General features: G+C 35.2%; 1 protein-coding gene across 1 annotated transcript; it reads left to right on the top strand.

Annotated features, from left to right (window-relative positions):
- The first annotated feature begins 6,467 nt into the window (after positions 1 to 6,467).
- On the top strand, positions 6,468 to 19,889 carry LOC121460957 (sulfotransferase 1E1). The gene is made up of 8 exons (XM_041671657.1): positions 6,468 to 6,562; positions 9,319 to 9,480; positions 10,718 to 10,843; positions 11,521 to 11,618; positions 14,645 to 14,771; positions 16,448 to 16,542; positions 17,641 to 17,821; positions 19,186 to 19,889. The coding sequence occupies exons 2-8, from the start codon at positions 9,333 to 9,335 to the stop codon at positions 19,296 to 19,298; spliced, it is 888 nt and encodes a 295-aa protein (XP_041527591.1). The 5' UTR covers positions 6,468 to 6,562; positions 9,319 to 9,332; the 3' UTR covers positions 19,299 to 19,889.
- Positions 19,890 to 19,922: the final 33 nt, after the last annotated feature.

Consider the following 19,922-nt stretch of genomic DNA (forward strand, 5'->3'; position numbering starts at 1 on the left):
TAGTTGTCTTTTCCCTAGGCTGGCTGGAAATTCTCAATCCACAGTACAACATTTTTATTAGATGGTCTTTGGCTCTTAGAGAAAGTATCATTAGCCCAGATGTGACAATTTCATTTAAACTATATATGCATATTTATACAAAGACTTAAATGTATTGTTTTTAAAAGAGAGATAGCTAACAATATGGTTCCTTATGACTTTTTCAAAATCCTTACTGTTATTTTATCCTCCTCTCTCCTTCCTTTGTATTTTTTGGCACAGGAAATTCTTAATAACTTTTTGGCAAGAAGCAAGGAGTGAAATAATATTTTGTAGTACTTTTGAGCATTTTTTTTTAAATTTGAAATTAAGGCTATAGTGAGATTGGGTTAATTACTTCTAACATCACTGGAAAATGTTATAAAAGAAAAAGCTAGTTGATTAAAGTCAAAGATCATATGTGATAACCAAGAGTTTCTCTTTGTACCCAAAAATCTAAATAAAGTCCTTTAGCTAAAGGACTGACATTGCTAAAGTTCAAATATAAAGCTCTGTTGTCTACTGTCTGCTCAATTTTTTGCTAGCCCATGTCTGAAAGCCTCACCATTTAATTATATTGAAGACTTAGAAAAAAATAAGCATTTCTTTAAGACGAAGAATGAAATTTTGAAACAAAAAACTGCCAAGTAAAAGAAAGTATTTTCTATGATGATATGCAAGATATTCATCAGTATTGCTCTAGGATAGGGTCATTTCAGGTTCCCTATCCTCAGCTGCCCAAGGAACTAACTGGGAACCTCATCTTGGGCACTAGGGAGCCCCTCTAGGGTCAAGTCGCTTGCCCACCCTAAAGTGGCTCCCTTAACTAAGAATTGTGGTTCCGTGCTCCCCTATCCACCTTTCCTTTATCCCAATTCTCCTGTTTCCCAGGTCCCCCCTCCTTCCCTTCTACCTTTTCTCTCCCCATCTCCCCTTACCCCCATCCCACCCCACCCCCAAGATCCCATTTTCTCCCCGGAAATTTGGTCTACTTCCCTTAGCCAAGAGGACAACTATATGTTTTTCCTTGGGTTCACCTTCTTATTTAGCTTCTTTAGGTTCACCTATTGTAGACTCCGTGGTCCTTATTTATGGCTAGAAACCAATTATGAGTGAGTACATCCCATATTCATCTTTTTGGGTCTGGGAAACCTCACTCAGGATAGTGTTTTCTATTTCCATCCATTTGCATGCAAAATTCGAGAAGTCATTGTTTTTTACCGCAGCGTAGTACTCTAGCGTGTATATATTCCATACTTTCTTCATCCATTCTTCCATTGAAGGGCATCTAGGTTGTTTCCAGGTTCTGGCTATTACAAATAATACTGCTATGAACATAGTTGAACAAATGCTTTTGTCATTTGATAGAGCATCTCTTGGGTATATTCCCAAGAGTGGTATTGCTGGGTCCAGGGGTAAGTTGATCCCGAATTTCCTGAGAAACCGAAACACTGACTTCCACAGTGGTTGCACAAGATTGCATTCCCACCAGCAATGGATGAGGGTACCCGTTCTTCCACAGCCTCTCCAACAAAGGTTATCCTTGGTGTTTTTGAGTTTAGCCATTCTGACAGGTGTAAGATGATATCTCAAAGTTGTTTTGATTTGCATTTCCCTGATTGCTAAGGAAGTTGAGCATGACCTTAAGTGTCTTTTGGCCATTTGAACTTCTTCTGTTGAGAATTCTCTGTTCAGTTCAGTGCCCCATTTGTTAATTGGGTTAATTAGCATTTTAAAGTCTAGTTTCTTGAGTTCTCTATATATTTTGGAGATCAGACCTTTGTCTGTTGCGGGGTTGGTGAAGATCTTCTCCCAGTCAGTAGGTTGCCTTTGTGTCTTAGTGACAGTGTCCTTTGCTTTACAGAAGCTTCTCAGTTTAAGTAGGTCCCATTTATTCAATGTTGCCCTTAATGTCTGTGCTTCTGGGGTTATACATAGGAAGCGATCTCCTGTGCCCATCTGTTGTAGGGTATTTCCCACTTTCTCTTCTATCAGGTTCAGTGTGTTCGGACTGATATTGAGGTCTTTAATCCATTTGGACTTGAGTTTTGTGCACGGTGAGAGATATGGGTCTATTTTCATTCTTCTACAAGTTGACATCCAGTTGTGCCAGCACCATTTGTTGAAGATGCTTTCTTTCTTCCATTGTATGCTTTTAGCTCCTTTATCGAAAATGAGGTGTTCATAGGTTTGTGGGATAAAATCCGGGTCTTCTATACGATTCCATTGGTCGACTTCTCTGTTTTTATGCCAGTACCACACTGTTTTCATTACTGTAGCTCTGTAATAGAGTTTGAAGTCAGGGATGGTAATGCCTCCAGAAGATCCTTTATTGTATAGGCTTGTTTTGGCTATCCTGGGTTTTTTGTTTTTCCATATAAAGTTGATTATTGTCTTCTCCAGATCTGTGAAGAATTTTGATGGGATCTTGATGGGGATTGCATTGAATCTATAAATTGCCTTTGGTAGAATTGCCATTTTTACTATGTTGATCCTCCCAATCCAAGAGCAAGGGAGGTCCATCCATTTTTTGGTATCCTCTTCAACTTCTTTCTTCAATGCCTTAAAGTTCTTGTCAAATAGATCTTTCACTTCCTTGGTTAGATTTACCCCAAGATATTTTATGCTGTTTGTGTCTATTGTGAATGGTGAAGCTTCTCTGATTTCCCTCTCTGCTTCCCTATCCTTTGTGTATAAGAGGACGACTGATTTTTTGGAGTTGATCTTGTATCCTGCCACATTACTAAAGCTGTTTATCAGCTGTATAAGTTCTTTGGTGGAGTTTTGGGGGTCGCTTATGTACACTATCATATCATCTGCAAATAACGAAAGTTTCACTTCTTCCTTTCCAATTCGAATCCCCTTGATCCCATTATGTTGTCTTATTGCTATTGCTAGAACTTCAAGCACTATATTGAAGAGGTATGGCGAGAGTGGACAGCCTTGCCGTGTTCCTGAGTTAAGCGGGATGGCTTTGAGATCTGGTGATGGATAGAGATAGAGACAGAGACCCACACAGGAGCACTGGACTGAGCTCCCAAGGTCCCAAGGAGGAGCAGAAGGAGGGAGAACATGAGCAAAGAATTCGGGACCACGAGGCGTGCATCCACCCACTGAGACAGTGGAGCTGATCTACGGGGAACTCACCAAGGCCAGCTGGACTGTGACCGAAAAAGCATGGGATAAAACTGGACTCTCTGAACATGGCGAACAATGAGGGCTGATGAGACACCAAGGACAATGGCAGGGGGTTTTGATCCTACTTAATGTGCTGGCTTTGTGGGCGCCTAGCCAGTTTGGATGTTCACCTTCCTAGATATGGACGGAGGGGGGAGGACCTAGGACTTAACACAGGGCAGGGAACCCGGACTGCTCTGTGGACTGGAGAGGGAGGGGGAGAGGAGTGGGGGGAGGGGGAGAAGGGTGGGAGGAGGGGAAGGGAAATGGGAGGCTGGGAGTAGGTGGAAACTTGTTTTTTGTTTATGTTTTTTTTTCTTCTTTTCGCAATAAAAAAAAAAGAAAGTATTTTCTGAGTATTTTATCTGACATTGGAGAGTATGAAAATTCTAATATCAGACCCTCCAACCTTCTAGTGCTGAGGTGGTCCTGTGAATCTCAAGTGAAATTCACAGACCACTACAAAATCATGAAAAAACAAAATTGATCACAGGACTTCTCTTCATACCTGCAGTTCACAAGCAGGGTTTCCTGCCACTTACAGCTGACAAAATGGTAAGGATAAGATGTGATTTATCAAGGAATTTCTAGGGAACCCTGGAAACAACAGAGGAAACCAAGACAGAGAAATCAGAAAATTTGAATCCTCTTGCATTTCTCTGATAGAAAATAAAATCACAAAATATAACCTAATCAGTCAGCATGAGCTAATATCTAGTAGTCAGAAAATATAAAATGCAGATCAGAATGTAGACCAAATGAAACTTTTGTTCATAATTGATTATAATTTATGATGGTGCAAATCCATTTGCAAAATAGTTTGTCAGTTTCTTATAAAAGAATATGGGCAATAAAATGGCCCAAATTCAGTACACAGATGGGTTAACACAAATCTAAGAAAAATTGTCTCCATAAAATCTTGATCATGAGCATGGATGTTTATAGCTGGTTTCTTTCCAAAACTGGACAATATAGGCTATGCCCATAGAATATTGTTTAGTAATAAAAAGAAACCATCCAGTCACCAGAAAACAAGGAACAGTTTGAATTCGTCAAAGAAGCCAATATTAGAAAGTTGCACACAATTTGACTCCAACTAAAGAACACTGTGAAACAAGTAAATCTACAGAGAACTCAAAGCTCCACCTTTTGCTCAGCGATTGCGAGAGGGGAAACAAAATTTTGTGGGTGAGGAAAAGGAATTTTTGGAAGCTGAAAATACTATGGAGCTTCTGTAATAGTTGATTATGGCATTATTCATTTATTATTATCTATAAAATTTAAAATTGCAAATTTTCATTAAAAGTAATATGTAATATTAACTCTTTTGTATTACACTATTGCAGTATGACAAAGACAAGGAAACTGCATAAGAGCTCTGTAAGCCTCACTCTGTTAATAGTTTTTAAATTCAATTAGTATGGAAAATATTTCATACCACTAAGAATAATAACATTCATAAAGAAAATTCTAAGATCCTTAAATGAGAAAAATCCAATGAAATAGAAAGAAAAAGGAAAAATTCACTAGTCACAAATAAGAAGAAAATATGGTCTTGCGAACATTTTCTGTGTTGATATATGCCTGTTTTACAGTTTCTTTCAATGTTTTAGAATATAGTATGAAAAGAACATTTGCAAAATTCTAAGGATCAAAACAAATATTAAAATAATATCATTTTTCTAAGATCTCTTTCCTGATTAAAGCTACAAAAGAGAAAGGGTCAAATTGATTCAAACATTTTGGCTCTTTGTATATCCTCATTGGTAAGAATGAAGTTTCAAGGCTACTTTTATTATTGATTTGCTGATTTCACTGCAGGTGGGCCAAGTTTTTCTGAAGCTTTTGTATTTGCTCTGTAGATATCATTTACTTATAGACTGATTAGAATTGCTTCTATCAACTTTGAAAAAAGAAATCAGAAACTCTCATTGAAGAATTACTTACCCAATGATTTTTATGTTGAACACAGGACATTATCTCATTGCAGAATATGACCTTGCTTTTGAGTTAGGAGTTATTTAATAATCAAGCTTGATTATGACATAGTTGAATTGATCCTAACTCAAAGTAAATATAAGACTCAAGGTCATTTGAGATACACCAAAGCTTTGAAGATCTCTCAGAGGAGGGCAGTTTAATGTGGCATTGGGAACAGAGGATCTAGCAAACATGAAAATGTATTTACCTGTGATACTGATGGAGCTGAAGTGGCAGGAACAGCTGACAATCTTTATCCTGGAGCTAAATCAGACACAGACAAGGCTGAAGCACTATTTGACTCCACAAACCCTCGGGACAAAATTTTCCTGGTTATTATGGCAATAGCAATGGCTTTTGTCGGGAAACAGTGTTATACAAACTTGGACTTGAAAGAGAGTGGAGCAGGGCTTCCCACTGAGTTCCCCCAATGGGAGTGTTGTTTATTAAATTTATTCTTTTCCAGCACTGTCTTCTCCTGTATTCAAGGCTGTTTTAGAATTATTGGCAACACTTGTTTTTTGAGATTTAAATGCGATTACAACATTCCTCCCTTCCATTTCCTCCCTCCAAACACTCTCATGTGAATCTAGCCCTTGCGAATTCATGGCCTCTCTATTCACTAATTGCTATCGCATGCATAGATGTATATCTACAAACATACATACTCCCAACATAATCTTTTAATCTCTGTAATGTTGCGTTCATTCATGTTTTCAGGACTGTCCATTTGGTACTGGATTACCAGTTGGCGTGTTCTTTCTGTGGAGGATCACTCTTCTGCTTCCAGATTCTTACAGAATGTATTTCTCCATTGTCTTGTTAGGACACAGTTAAGTTCTACAAAGCTTTCTTTTGCTGTTCTCTTGATACACAGTCACATTATTTGAGATTCTTCATGGTTAGTTTTTTTTTTTTAATTATCCTGTTACGCTTGTTGTTTGCAATAACTACTTTATCCTCATTTATCATTCACCAGTGAGTAAAAGACTTTCTCACTATACCATCTCCTGTTTTCCTCTAGGCCTCCTCTCCTCTCCTTGTTCACTACTTCTCATTCCTTTATGAATAGAAAACTTTATGAAAGATAAAATGAGTTGGGTAATTTAAGATTTGCATATGAGCCGGGGGGGGGGGGTGGAGCAGAAGTAGAAGCCATCTGTGTGAAAGAACTTTATCAGATGACTCAATACCACTGCAGGTATTCCTCTCAGTCCATTGCGTCATCGCCCAGCCCCACCAGTTATTCCGACTATCAGAATAAAAGCTGACGAGAAACGTTCCAAGTGCACACACAGTACTCATTTTTTAAAGCTTAAAACTTGTGCTGCCACTCGAAGAGACAAAACTAAATCATTTCATTTCTTTCACGGAATCATCTGGACAGGTTGTACTTTTTATTGTTGATGTTTACAGATTTTAAACATAGGAAATACAAAGTTTGTGGTATTTACTCAGTTGTTAAAAATCGAGGGAAGATTAAGTCTATACTGATACTATGCCTAATTGATAATGTAATTCGTTTAAAGTCTTTTAAAATTGCTTGTCACAAAATATTTTTAGGCATTCTTTGATGCTTAAAGATCTTTAAAATAAATTTGGGTATTATAGATACCTGTAAAGTACTGAATGCAATTGCTATAAAGGAACTTGAAGCTACTACCACTATTTTCTTAGCAAACTTTGTAAAAAAAAATACAGGAAAAATCTAGATTTTTTGACAAATCGTTCATGTTTATTTCATTTGTAGGACAATGTTAATTTTGATAGCATTTTTTAACAGTGGAAAATAGCCAATCAAAAATAGAGTCTAATAATTAGAGTAATCAATATTTCTCAGAATCTCTTTTGGGTCATGATATTGTGGCAGGAATATAAATAAAAAGACAACTTCTACTTTCAGCCACTTTGCTCATATCTAGACTAAAACAGAACTTGACAAAATCTTCAGCATTCATCACAGAACAGAGGAGGGCAGTAGGCTAAAGTTCAGGTTAGGGGATAGAAGAGGAAATGGTTGTCACTTTAAACAATTCCTGCTGCTGTTTCTCCATAACTGGAACCTCTTCTCCTCACGAAATAGTGTTGACAGTTTCTGACTGAAATACACATTTTAGGGGAAAACACAGTCAGTGAGTGAATCTATGTGTTATGGTTCAAGGCAATTTATGAAAAACCTGAGGGTAGGAAAGAGGACTTTTGATGTCAGCTTTTTAACTATGAGACCATGTTAATTAGGAGGTGACAGCTTGGGGTCGGGCTCCTGCTTACTGGTGGGTTAACTACCTCCAGTTTGAATGCAAACCAATTCTTAGACATGTGGCTCAACCCACAAAATAAAATTCACCTGAATACACAAATTAATAAGGTAAGTGTTGACTATTATAGTTCTTTTTAGAAGTGGACATTTCTTTCTTCAGTAAGCCTGGAGACAATTCTGAAAACAAGCAGATGGCTGATTTCTGTTCTGGTAATAGAAATGATAATTTCAAATTGTTATGTCTATGTGCCTCTGATTTTTCAAAGAGTTGAAATTGCAGGGACTGAGATTGTTTTCCCTCTGGTAAGGATAACCATGACGAATAGTATTTCGTGGGTTCATAGCACATATAAGCCATTATCTGAATAACAACAAACAAATGGCAAGGTGTCACTTAGGCCTGACTTCTATTGTGCCATTTAGAGCTATATTGAAATGACTATTATCTTGGGTGGGTTGTCTTAGAGATATTCAGAGAATAAATGCCAGGAAGAATACCATTGGTTATTAAAGGGAGGAAACAAAGTATTAACTACAAATTTCTCTAGGATCTTTGCATTTTTGAAGTATATTCTTGGAAATTTATAGTGGCATTTTAATTGTATTTTAATAAATAAAAACTGCCTGAAGATCTGAGAGTAAACAGTCCCACTGCTCAGCCTTATAGACCAGGTTATGGTAACACATACCTTTAATCCCAGTAGCCACAATGATACACACATTTAATCCCAGACGTGCTGCCTTTAATCCCCACCCTAGTGAGTTATATAAAAAGGGGGATTTAGCTCTCAGACACACAGTCTCATTCTGAGAGTGATGGAGGAAGAATTGCCATTTCAGACTGAAGTTAAGGTAAAAGCCAGTGGCTGGCTGTTTTGCTTTCCAGATCATCAGGTTGAACCCCAATTTAACCCTGAGTTATTGCAATCCTGCTTCAGAAATTGTTAATGGCACATGCCTTCCCTGATTGAACAGTTGTGTTACCATGCCATTTACCTTGACCCACTGAGTTACCTTCCAGCCCATAGTTTAAAAGTTGATCAGGGGGTGAATTAGGACCATCCTGCTGAGGCATGTCAATTTGGAGTAAATCACTCCTTAAGAAGGTCCATTATTTTTGAGAGTAAGTGGGAAAAGTAAAATCAAGATCCATAACTTCAAAGGGCTTTTCTATAACCTCAGCATTCCCTTTTTCAGACATAAATTTTATAATATCTTAATTTTACTTCCCTTTAAATATGTTTATCGAACATTTGAAATGCTTTCATCCAATGACATATATTCAGGAACAAAGACAGATTTGTGTTAGATTCCGGATAGTACCTTTATAAAGTGGCAGCCTATCTTTATTATTTAATACAGACAAAATTGAACTCTCTGCTGAAATATGGTTACATTTTAAGATTTCTTAGACTTTTCATTTGCTTCATCAATGTTGAAAAAATTGAAGATTATTTTCCATTCATTATAGAATCTTATATATATTATGTGTTTATCTAGCTATAGATGTATCCCCTACACTAGCATAGTGTTTAAATTATACTCTCCACCATCTTGACTAGTTTTGCCTGTTTATTATAAAGTTAAATGATTTATGCTTTTAGTAGGTGTGGAAAATACTTAAACACTGAATATATATGTATAATTTTTGCATTTTTATTCAGGATAGATTCTTTTATCATACATCATATCCTGATTATAATTTCCCCTCCCTCTACTAATATTAAGCATGTTTTCACCCAGGTAACAGGTAAGGTGAAGGCATTTAACTGGTATATATATAATACCAGTATATATATTATATATAAATATATATAATAAATATATATATTTATTCTAAATGTGAAAGCATTTAAAAACTTAAAAATCTGTTTTATCCCAAGAATACCACTTTGAGATGGGGACTTTTAAACCTGAGGATTGTGAAGTCTTTGCTGAGTTCCATGGAATTTTAATGGATAAACGTTTCACCAAATATTGGGATGATGTTGAAACATTCCTGGCGAGACCAGATGATCTAGTCATTGCTACTTATCCTAAATCTGGTAAGTGTCCTTGCTATGACAGAATGTTGCTTTGACACATAGAAATTATAAAACTACATCATTATTAAATCATCAGTATTAAAGTGTTTACCTGACTCAAAATCATTTCATATTAAGGACAGTTGTAGTAATTTTGGTGTCAAAATATTAATAAATTTCACATTATCAACTTTATTTCACAATCTCAAGCTACAAAAACACAACCAGTAATTTCATTTAGGTCACTGATAAGTGGAACTTGTTGATCATGTAATTATCTTATTCAATACAGATGAGTCAATTTGAGATATATGTTGCATAATGAATATTTAAAACTACTGAGATTTTATTATTGCTATGTATTTAGACCACAAGCCCTTTCAAATGTGAACAAAAACTCTTTCAGGCAACCACTGATTTTCATTGCATATACTCACAAATTTTAATTTCAGTGTATATTCACAAATTACAATTCTTTTTTTATGAGATTAACTTTACTACTATACATGGTTCCAGAGTCTTAAAATAATAAACTTTAAAATTCAAAGAAACACAATCATGTGTTCTCTGTCTTTGTATTAACATTTGATGCTTAAAAATGAATCACTTATCTACTTATGACCATATAATTTTATAATTCCAATATTTAAGAGAAATGAGAATTATGAGTTTGAGACGACCAGTACACACTGACCAGGTATTTATTATTCATGACAGTATAGATCCCTATTAGTTGAAGTTATTTTGGGTAGTGTAAATTTAAATATTCAAGCATATATTGTTTGGGGGATGCAGAGAAAGCTCAGCAGTTAAGAGCACTGGCTGTTCTTCCAGAAGACCCAAGTTCAAATCCCAGCACTCACATGGCAGCTCACAACTGTCTATAACTCCAGTTCCAGGGAAAATGATACCTTCACACCAATGCACACAAACTAAAGTTAAATAAACTATTTAAAGAATTGAAAACTGAGGGCTGGAGAGATGGCTCAGAGGTTAAGAGCACAGGCTGCCTGTGCTCTCCCAGAGGTCCTAAGTTCAATTCCCAGTACCTACATGCTGGCTCACAGCCATCTGTAATGAGATGTGGTGCCCTCTTCTGTCATGCAGGAGTACTTGCAGGCAGAATACTGTATACATAATAAATAAATCTTTTAAAGAAGAGTGTATTGTTTGAATTTGGATAACAAACTTTATTAAAATAATACTGTTATCAGCCTTACAGGGTCATTGGAGATTCAGGTGTGTTTAATTTTTACAGGTACCACGTGGGTTAGTGAAATTGTATACATGATCTATAAGGAAGGTGATATAGAAAAATGCAAGGAAGATGCAATTTTTAATAGAGTACCTTACCTGGAATGCAGAAATGAAGACTTAATAAATGGTAATTTTTAAATTAATTTTTTAAATGTATGCATAAATTTTAAGCTATATGATAGATATATGACATAGATTTAATAATATTGCAATAAAAACAAGAGAACTTTTAGCATAATATACAATAAATATTCTGTCACCTCTATAGGTGGTAATCTTATAGAATGGCCTGTGCCTGAAATAGTGAAATTCTCACTATTATATGTGTTCAGAAGAGTCTTATAATATGCCAGCATTTATTTCTTAGTTCCCTGACTTGGAAAATATTTTAAATACTAGGAAACTATTTAGTAAATTTCTAGGAAAGTCAAAACTGTATTTGTGAACATTTGCTTACCAATATGTGAAAATATATTACTATTTGGGGGGGGGGGAGTTTTTTGAAACAATTTTTTTTTGTAGCTTTGGATCCTGTCTTGGAACTATCTCTTGTAGACCAGGCTGACCTCAGAGTCCCAGAGACCCACTTACCTTTGCCCCTCAAGTGCTGGGATTAAAGGTGTGTGCCACCATTGACCAACTAGTGAACAATTACTTACTTCAATTGATGAAACTATTTAATCTTGCTCTGCAATTTATTTAGTTAATAATTTTCTTCACAGTGAAATTGTATTATCTAGAATCTTAAGTAACCTCCTTAATTTACATGAACAATTTTCAAACTGCCTGTTTTTCTCACTTTAGGAGTAAAACAATTAAATGAGAAGAAATCTCCTAGAATAATAAAAACCCATCTGCCACCCCAACTTCTTCCAGCATCATTTTGGGAGAAGAATTGCAAGGTAACCAGAATTAGATTTTCTTACACTTTATGTTCTCGGATATCACCTAAGAGACATCTTAAACATATTGTGTTACAATTTTCATTTCACATACAGATTTTTCAACAAATATAAATTATTTTTAGCATAACCCAAGTCCAATTACACCTACTTTTATTTCCTAGGCAGTTTGGATGCTCACCTAACTAGACCTGGAAGGAGGTGGGTGGTCCTTGGACTTCCCACAGAGCAGGGAACCCTGATTGCTCTTTGGGCTGATGAGGGAGGGGGACTTGATTGGGGGAGGGGGAGGGAAATGGAAGGCGGTGGTGGGGAGGAGGCAGAAATCTTTAATAAATAAATAATAAAAAAGATGATTCTGTAAAGTAGTTAGATTCTAAACCTTGGTTTGTTCCTATGTAGAAGAAGGGTCATAGTGTCATCATCCTAATAGAGATAAATGCAATTATCCTTGAAATTGCAAGCCTAGTGCCTAACCCACTGTAAGCCCTGGATGAATGTCAGAGAGCTACTTTTATATCCTTGTGGACTGAATGTCTCCTCTTCACAAAACAGTGTGTGTCATTGTGAGACATTCAAATGAGTCAGAATAGGATGTCCAGACAAGTGTCCTGCAATAATCATTTACCCAGTGAATGAAAGAGACCCTTATCTTCATCTCACTTCCTAATAATATGCTACATGCTGGCTAAACTATAAAGGAAAGAGATTTATTTGGTTGGTGGTTCGGATCCAGGGTCAAGAGGCTGAACTTGGTGATTATCTTCTTGTTGACAAAGTTTCAAGGTAATATACGAGTCAGGGGAGGCACATACATTTATGTCTCTAGTCACTAACTCTTTTCTTTAAAGCCATTAGTCCTCAAAAGTTTGCTACTATGGTGACCTTTCCTAACCTTTGACACCTCCCAAATGCTCACCTCTAAATACAAAAGTCAGATTATATTCATTCTACAGGTACACAGAATTCATTGTGATCATTGAATTTGGATATGGATTTTGGAGGGTAAGAACCATATTCAAACCTACCAGATCCTTTAACATGCAGGGTCATATGACACAGATAATCACAGATTCCATAGAAACAGTCACTTGAGTATAGAAATAAGCAAACAGACTCTACAGGTAGTACTTAGATCATATAAGAGAAGATTTCTAATTAAGATGCAGAGTTTAAAAGGCTGAAGAGGGCTGGGCAGTGCTGGTGCACGCCTTCATTCCCAGCTCTCAGGAGACAGGCATTTGGGTCTCTGTGAGTTTGAGACCAGCATGGTCAACTGCGTGAATTCCAGGACAACCAGGGCTACACAGATAAACCCTGTCTTGAAAAAATAAAAAACAAACAAACAAAGAAGGACTAAAGATGAACTAGTTTATTCAAACAAAGACAATGTAACCAGTTCAGCTTGTCTGGAAAGTTAAGAGTTCATGCTGGATAAAACAGTGAAAGAAAATTACCTAGAACTTATAGGAAAGTTGGACGCCAAGTTAAGAAATGTGGGTTTTCCTTCCATTATAACAAGACTAGGGCGTTTTAGAGAGAAATTGGCCATGGAGTGAATTTCACGCATCCTGCCTACTGGTGTTTCTTGATATATTTGGCATTGCAAAGATCTCAGGCTACAAACTTTAAAAATTCCAATGCTGTCTTAATTTCACCTGAAATAACACTATGATCATATTCTCCTCTATGATTTCCTGCAGAAAAGCTCTTTCACAGTTGTGCAATTTCCTGAGATGTCTCATCACAATTTTCTATAAGAGTATTGATCAAGGCACTTTTCTTCTTGCAAGAAGAGTGGTAGGATTTTACTGCTCCTTTGAATTTACAGTCAGATTTTATTCCATACTTTCTTATACCCTTTTCTTATATGAGGTCATCAAAGAAATAAAGATAATTGAATGGATTTGCCTTTTAAATATTTTCAGGCTTATTTGTTGATCCGTCAGAGGAGAAATAGTGGAGAATATTTTGGAAAAGCGTGTTTGGAGTGATGGATCAGAAAGTTTAAGTGATGGAGTAAAGGAAGTGATTTTTTTTTTGAATTTTAAAAGAACAAGGTGATGGCTGAGAGAATCGTCTAAGGACAATGAATTTGAAGTTGTGGTGTGTGTTGGAGGGAGGTGTATAGATTGAAGACCTGGAGGAAACTGCATGCTTTGTCCCATTTCTTTAGTGGCCAAAGTATCTGAGGACAGTGATGAGGCCTCTGCCAGATGAAGTTTTATAGTTTTAATGCTAGAAACAGCTCCTAACACACCTGATTTGCTAATCCCCTGATGTTATAACTGTGTATAACAAGAATGGAGAGCCAGTGAGTGAAGGCAGAGAGGGCGTTTTCCTCTCATCACATCCCTCAGGAGCAGCAGTGGTCACTTTTATTACCAAACAGTGGAGGGGAGGATCTTGAGGAGGGCCCAGATGAAGAAAATACAGAACTTTGAGATACGGATTAAAATACAAATTTGTAAACATGATTACTTTTTCTAATCGCAAGTAATGAAGCTACAGGGAAAATTGTCTTTCTTTTTTGTCTTAGGATCCAAATTGTAATACAGTTTAAAGAGCAGAAAACTGTACTTTCGACGGAGAGATCTGTCAATTTGATTATTTGGATTGATTTACTTTCATTACTACTATATATTGAATCAGTTTAAGTTTCATTATACTATTCATTAAAATTAGGAAAACAATCTAGTTGACTCAAATTTTTAATTTTACTGAAACTGTCATACAAATAAAAAGCAAGAAGAAACCTTGAAAAAATGTCAGAAATGATGCTGTGACCTCAGGCTATTGAATATATTTCTTAGCAGAATAGGACTAAAGGCTAGCCAGGACATAGAAAACGGTGCCTTAACTTAAAATACTATGGTATGTTTTTTTCCATAGAGTGTTTTTGTTTTAATCTTTTTTAAACAAAGAATTGATATTATGTTAGTTGTTGCAGACATGGATCTCTCGAACTTGAGGACAACTTGGTTGATAATCCAGGCAGTGATTTCGCACCTTATTTCATCCCCTAGATGATCTATATTTGCCGGAATGCCAAGGATGTGGCGGTTTCCTGTTATTACTTTTTCCTAATGATAACAAGTTATCCAAATCCTGAATCCTTTTCGGAATTTGTGGAGAAATTTATGCAAGGACAAGGTAAGAGCACCTCGTCTCCTTTGGATTACTTCCTAAAAAAGTAGGACAAACAAATGCTGTTCTATGAGGAGGAAAAATAAATGAGCTAACATAAACAGAGGTAATATATGTATATAAAAGCAGAACTATAATATAATATAAACAGAGATAGAATGTAATATAGTATAAATAAATATATACATATATGCAACAGATTAATATAAGTAAACAGAAACAGAACATTATATAAATAAAATAGAATATAAATATAAGATGATATAAATATATAGACAGGAATATAATATAAATTTAAATACAATATACAGATATATATAAACAGAAGTAGAATATTTGGTTTCTAAGAAATATAATATTAAACAAATTCTAGAGGAACTGCTGCTTGTAGGAGGTTTCTCTGTCTGGAGGAGGAAGGAAACTCAGAGACTCTAGGAATTTCGTTATAATGCCAAAAAGAAAAGGCACTGACAAAATTCTGAGGGTTGAGGTGATAGTTAACCCTTTCTAAGTCTGACAGTTAGCATGTTCTGTCTCTAACATATATTTTTATTTCTTCCAAATGTTTTAAAACTTGTAATATGGTTGAACAAAAAGGGGTAAGGGTAAAAAAGCCTGCTCATTTTTTTTCCAAGTAAAATGCCAAGGCATTAGGTGAGGATTGATGCCGGTATTTACCAATATTCTGAATACCTATAAAACTCTTATTTCACCAGGCATGTAGTCAGAACATTTTCAGTTGATTTCCCTGAACAATGAAGAGTTACTTGAATAGATATTATGGGAACTTTGCCATTCCATTACAGTTCTGACTAAAACAACTGAGTATTTATATATAAAGATGAAGGGTTTACACACCATTAAACAAGCCATAAAAATTGTATAGGAATAATTGAAAAATGTTTATAATCATATGAGATAATATTTCTCATTGGAACATGTGGTTTGCAGAAAAACGTACTCTAAAATACTGTCAATAAAATATATGCCTCAAGATTGTCAAGACTCTCTAAAGTACAGAAAAAATAATTGATATACCTTAAAGGGGGTAAATTAAATTACTAGTAACATCATTGTGAACCTTCTCATAAGAAACTTTGATTTTTGGCAGCAAAGCACAGAAAATGGGTCAATGGGTCAATGCCAAGTCTGGTGGTGACTCACACTTTCACAATTGAAATTACCACTCTTGTAATAATTACTATATTCTCTCTCTCTCTCTCTCTCTCTCTCTCTCTCTCTCTCTCTTTCTCTCTCTTTCCATCCATCTCCCCCTCTCTCTGTGAGTGTGTGTCCCACAGAAAGAGAGATGTATATATACAGACCCATAGAACCACATATACAAGCATAAAGACACACACAGCCACACACACACACACACACACACACACACACACACACACTAGTTTAACACATATTCTGGTTGCTCTAAATTAAGTTGGTTTCTTATTTTTTCTCAGCGTCATAATACATATCATTATACTAAAATTGAAAACGTGTTTCTATACATGAAATTATACAATAATTTTTGTATCCTTACTGAGCAGAACTTTTCTTAATAAGTTTAACTTAACTATTGGCTCTCATTTCTTGAGCATTTTATCTCTTGTTAACAATTTGAATATGTCTATCAAGCTGCAAAATGATGGTGTAGTACCTGCATTTGTTTCTTCTAATTTCAGTTTTCTATGGTTCCTGGTATGATCATGTGAAATCTTGGTGGGAAAAGAGTAAGAATCCATCTATACTATTTATGTTCTATGAAGACATGATAGAGGTAAGAAATAAAAGGCAAATGAACATTCCAGTAGGTTTTAAGATGCTCTTAACATCTGACAAGCCTGTGGATGCAATATTATCATTGGAAATATAATAGCAACCACTTTCAGAAGTATAAAAGGAAAAACATGATACTCTAGTTTGATTAAGTTTAGTGAACAAATAAATTTTAAATCCAGGTGTCAAAATTTTCTAATGATAATATTTTCAAAAAGAACTTGAATTCATAAAATTAAGAAACAAAATAACAGCATACATGAATGGATAATCAGCAAACTTGATATTTTACCGGACACTGTAGCCTGAGGATTTCTATTTTTGTATATGAAATTCACTGTGCATATACCGTGTATGAGATTATAATAACTAGTCATATTTGCTTACAACTGTGATTACAGCAATTATAGAACTGAGACAGGCAGCCATGAGTTCAGGACACGTTTGAGCCGAATATCAAGACTCGCCTCAAGAAGAATAAACATAACTTAAAAAATGACCAGAGATAGATGTCAGCAGATAAAGTCATTGCTCTACAAGTTTGAGGACTAGAGTTCAGATCCCTGGTACTTACATAAAACCAGGTCACCATGGAAGCCTGACCCTATTCCTAGAGCTGTGGAAAAAGAGAATTCCAGAGTCACACTTGCAGGGTGAACTAACAGAATCAGTGATCTCTGGGTTAAGTGGCACATGCTGTCAGTAAAATAAAGGGAAGAGTGATAGAAGAAGCTATATGTCACACATTTCTGGCTTTCACACACTTAAATGCAAGTGCATGTATGCTCATACACATGCAAACTTGGATACACAAAAAGCACACTCTTGCATTATCTATTAAAGAATAAATAAAAATGAAAATATTAGAATGAACTACAGTTAACATTTACAAGTCATTTCATTTAGGCCTAACAATTTTTGAAATGTCTCTTGCATCTATTTCTAGATGTAGAAAAATTGTTTAGAATAGTTCGATTTCCTCATTATTAATTTAATTCCAAAGTGACCAGATACAAAACAATATTCTCTTTCATTTTTAGGTTAAGACCTATTCACCAATTTTGTCAATATGATTTTCAAATCATTTTGTTTCTCATAGGATATCAGAAGAGAAGTGATAAAATTGTTAAAATTCCTGGGGAGAAAACCTTCAGATGAGCTCGTGGACAAAATCATTCATCATACTTCATTCCAGGAGATGAAGAACAATCCATCCACCAATTATACAACAATGCCAGAGGACATGATGAACACCAAAGTATCACCTTTCATGAGAAAGGGTGAGAAAGTCATGTGACTTTTTGTTGAAAGGTCTAAATTGCCATGACTTAGGCAAAAATCTAGTCAAGATTATTCACCCTGCATAATCAACATGTATTTTCTTTAAACTATTTTATCTTGAATATTCTTATTCTATTATGGATTGTTCAGAGGCATTAAACACTATTATTATATATATGGCCATATTTACTAATAATGAATTTCTGGTGCTTGCTTATTCCCTTTCAAAAGTATATTATATTGAACATAATGGCCCACATCTTAGTCTCAGTACCAGCAAAAATATCATCTAGTATACCAGTGTCATTAACTAGGTCTGTGTATATTCGTGTATATCATATGTCCTATACATATTATCTATATAGTTTATGATTTCTAACTAGAATTTATAACTATTTTGAGATAAAAACAAATTCAGGAAAGTCAGTCATATTTTCTTGTACAAATGACAGAAAGTTTTGAAAACTAAATGACTAAGGTAGGAATTCAAACATAATTCTATTTACTAATAATATCAAAACACAAGAAAAGGAAATTTTATGTACATAGGATCATCACCTGACACAATATAGTCAACTTGTATGCCTGAAATTAGGGATTTTTATATAGTATCTATGTAGCAACGTCATGTAAATAATTAGACATAAAGGTATAAGTGTGGATTTGAAAGGTTTATCAGCACAAAGATAATATTCAATAATGTGAATTATTACACTATTGGTCTCATCATTGTTGGAAAGAGGCTGCCTGTTTGTCCTGTCAGCCCAGAACCAAAATAATCACATAGAAACTCTATTAATTAAATCACTGCTTGGCCCATTAGCTTTGCTTTCTATTGGCTAACTCATATATTAATTTAACCCATTTCTATTAATCTGTGTATCACCACGTGACTGTGGCTTACTGGCCAGTGTTCTGGTATCCATCTCTGGTGGGGCTACATGGCTTCTCTCCACTCTGCCCTTCTTTATCCCAGCATTTAGTTTAATTTTTCCCTGCCTACCTCTATTCCCTGCACAGGACCAAGACATTTTCTTTATTAACCAATGGTATTCACAGTATACAGAGAGGAATCCCACATCACGTTATAGAAGGCTTGATACAAGAGAAAACATCAAAGAAGATAGCTCATTTGAAGCAGATCAATTAAGAATAAATGAGTTAATAGGAATTTCAAAGAAAATGTTTCAAAACAATAAAGGCAAATTTGTCATTGTAAAATAAAACATGATAATAATTTTATTGAGAAAACTGACATTAGGAGAAAATTTCACATTATTTATGAAAGATATATATGATAGACAAATCTCATGATTCTGGCTCAAAGAATTGATACTCCCGATTTCCTTCTGCTTCCTTACAGGAATTGTAGGAGACTGGAAGAACCATTTCACAGTAGCACTGAAGGAGAGGTTTGATGAGCACTATGAGCAACAGATGAAGGAATGCACCCTGAAGTTTAGAGACATGCTCTGAGTCATTTCTTAATCTTGTATCTGAAACTGGAACATTCTTCAATATATCCTCCAGTTTCTGCTGGTTTGTCTTTCCATAGAAGCAAAAATCTTTTGAAGGCTGATGATTTAATTTCTTTCTCTCTCTGTTTTAAACTTTCATATCAGTTTAAATTCATATCATAGTTTGACATAAAAAGCACATTTTTGTCCTATATAGAAGATAAGGATTCAGGGGAGAGGGGAGGCAAAGAGGGGATCAGAGAAAAATGTAGAGCTCAATAAAAAATCAATAAAAAAGATATTGAATCTCCTCTTACAGGTTCAAAGATTTTTAACAGAAACAATTTGATGTCTCTATATTTAAACATTCATATTTCAATACAAGTATTTTCTCAGTGGCACACAGATCAAAAATATGAAAGTGGTTTGAAGTTGGCAAGTAGGTAACTTTGTGATTGTGTTTAGATGATAAATATATACAAAATTATATGAAGATATTAAAGCAATTCCATGAATTATAATGTCACTTGAAGGTAATATCTAAAGATGCATAAATGTTAGAAAATTAGTTAAACTGAATAAAAGTATTTTCTTATGTTTTGAGCCCTAAGCCAATTCTAATTGAGTATTGAATCATAAATTG

Source organism: Microtus oregoni, unplaced genomic scaffold (genome assembly GCF_018167655.1).
Source record: "Microtus oregoni isolate MIOR12 unplaced genomic scaffold, Mior012 000021F_ref0000039, whole genome shotgun sequence".
Classification (NCBI taxonomy): domain Eukaryota; kingdom Metazoa; phylum Chordata; class Mammalia; order Rodentia; family Cricetidae; genus Microtus; species Microtus oregoni.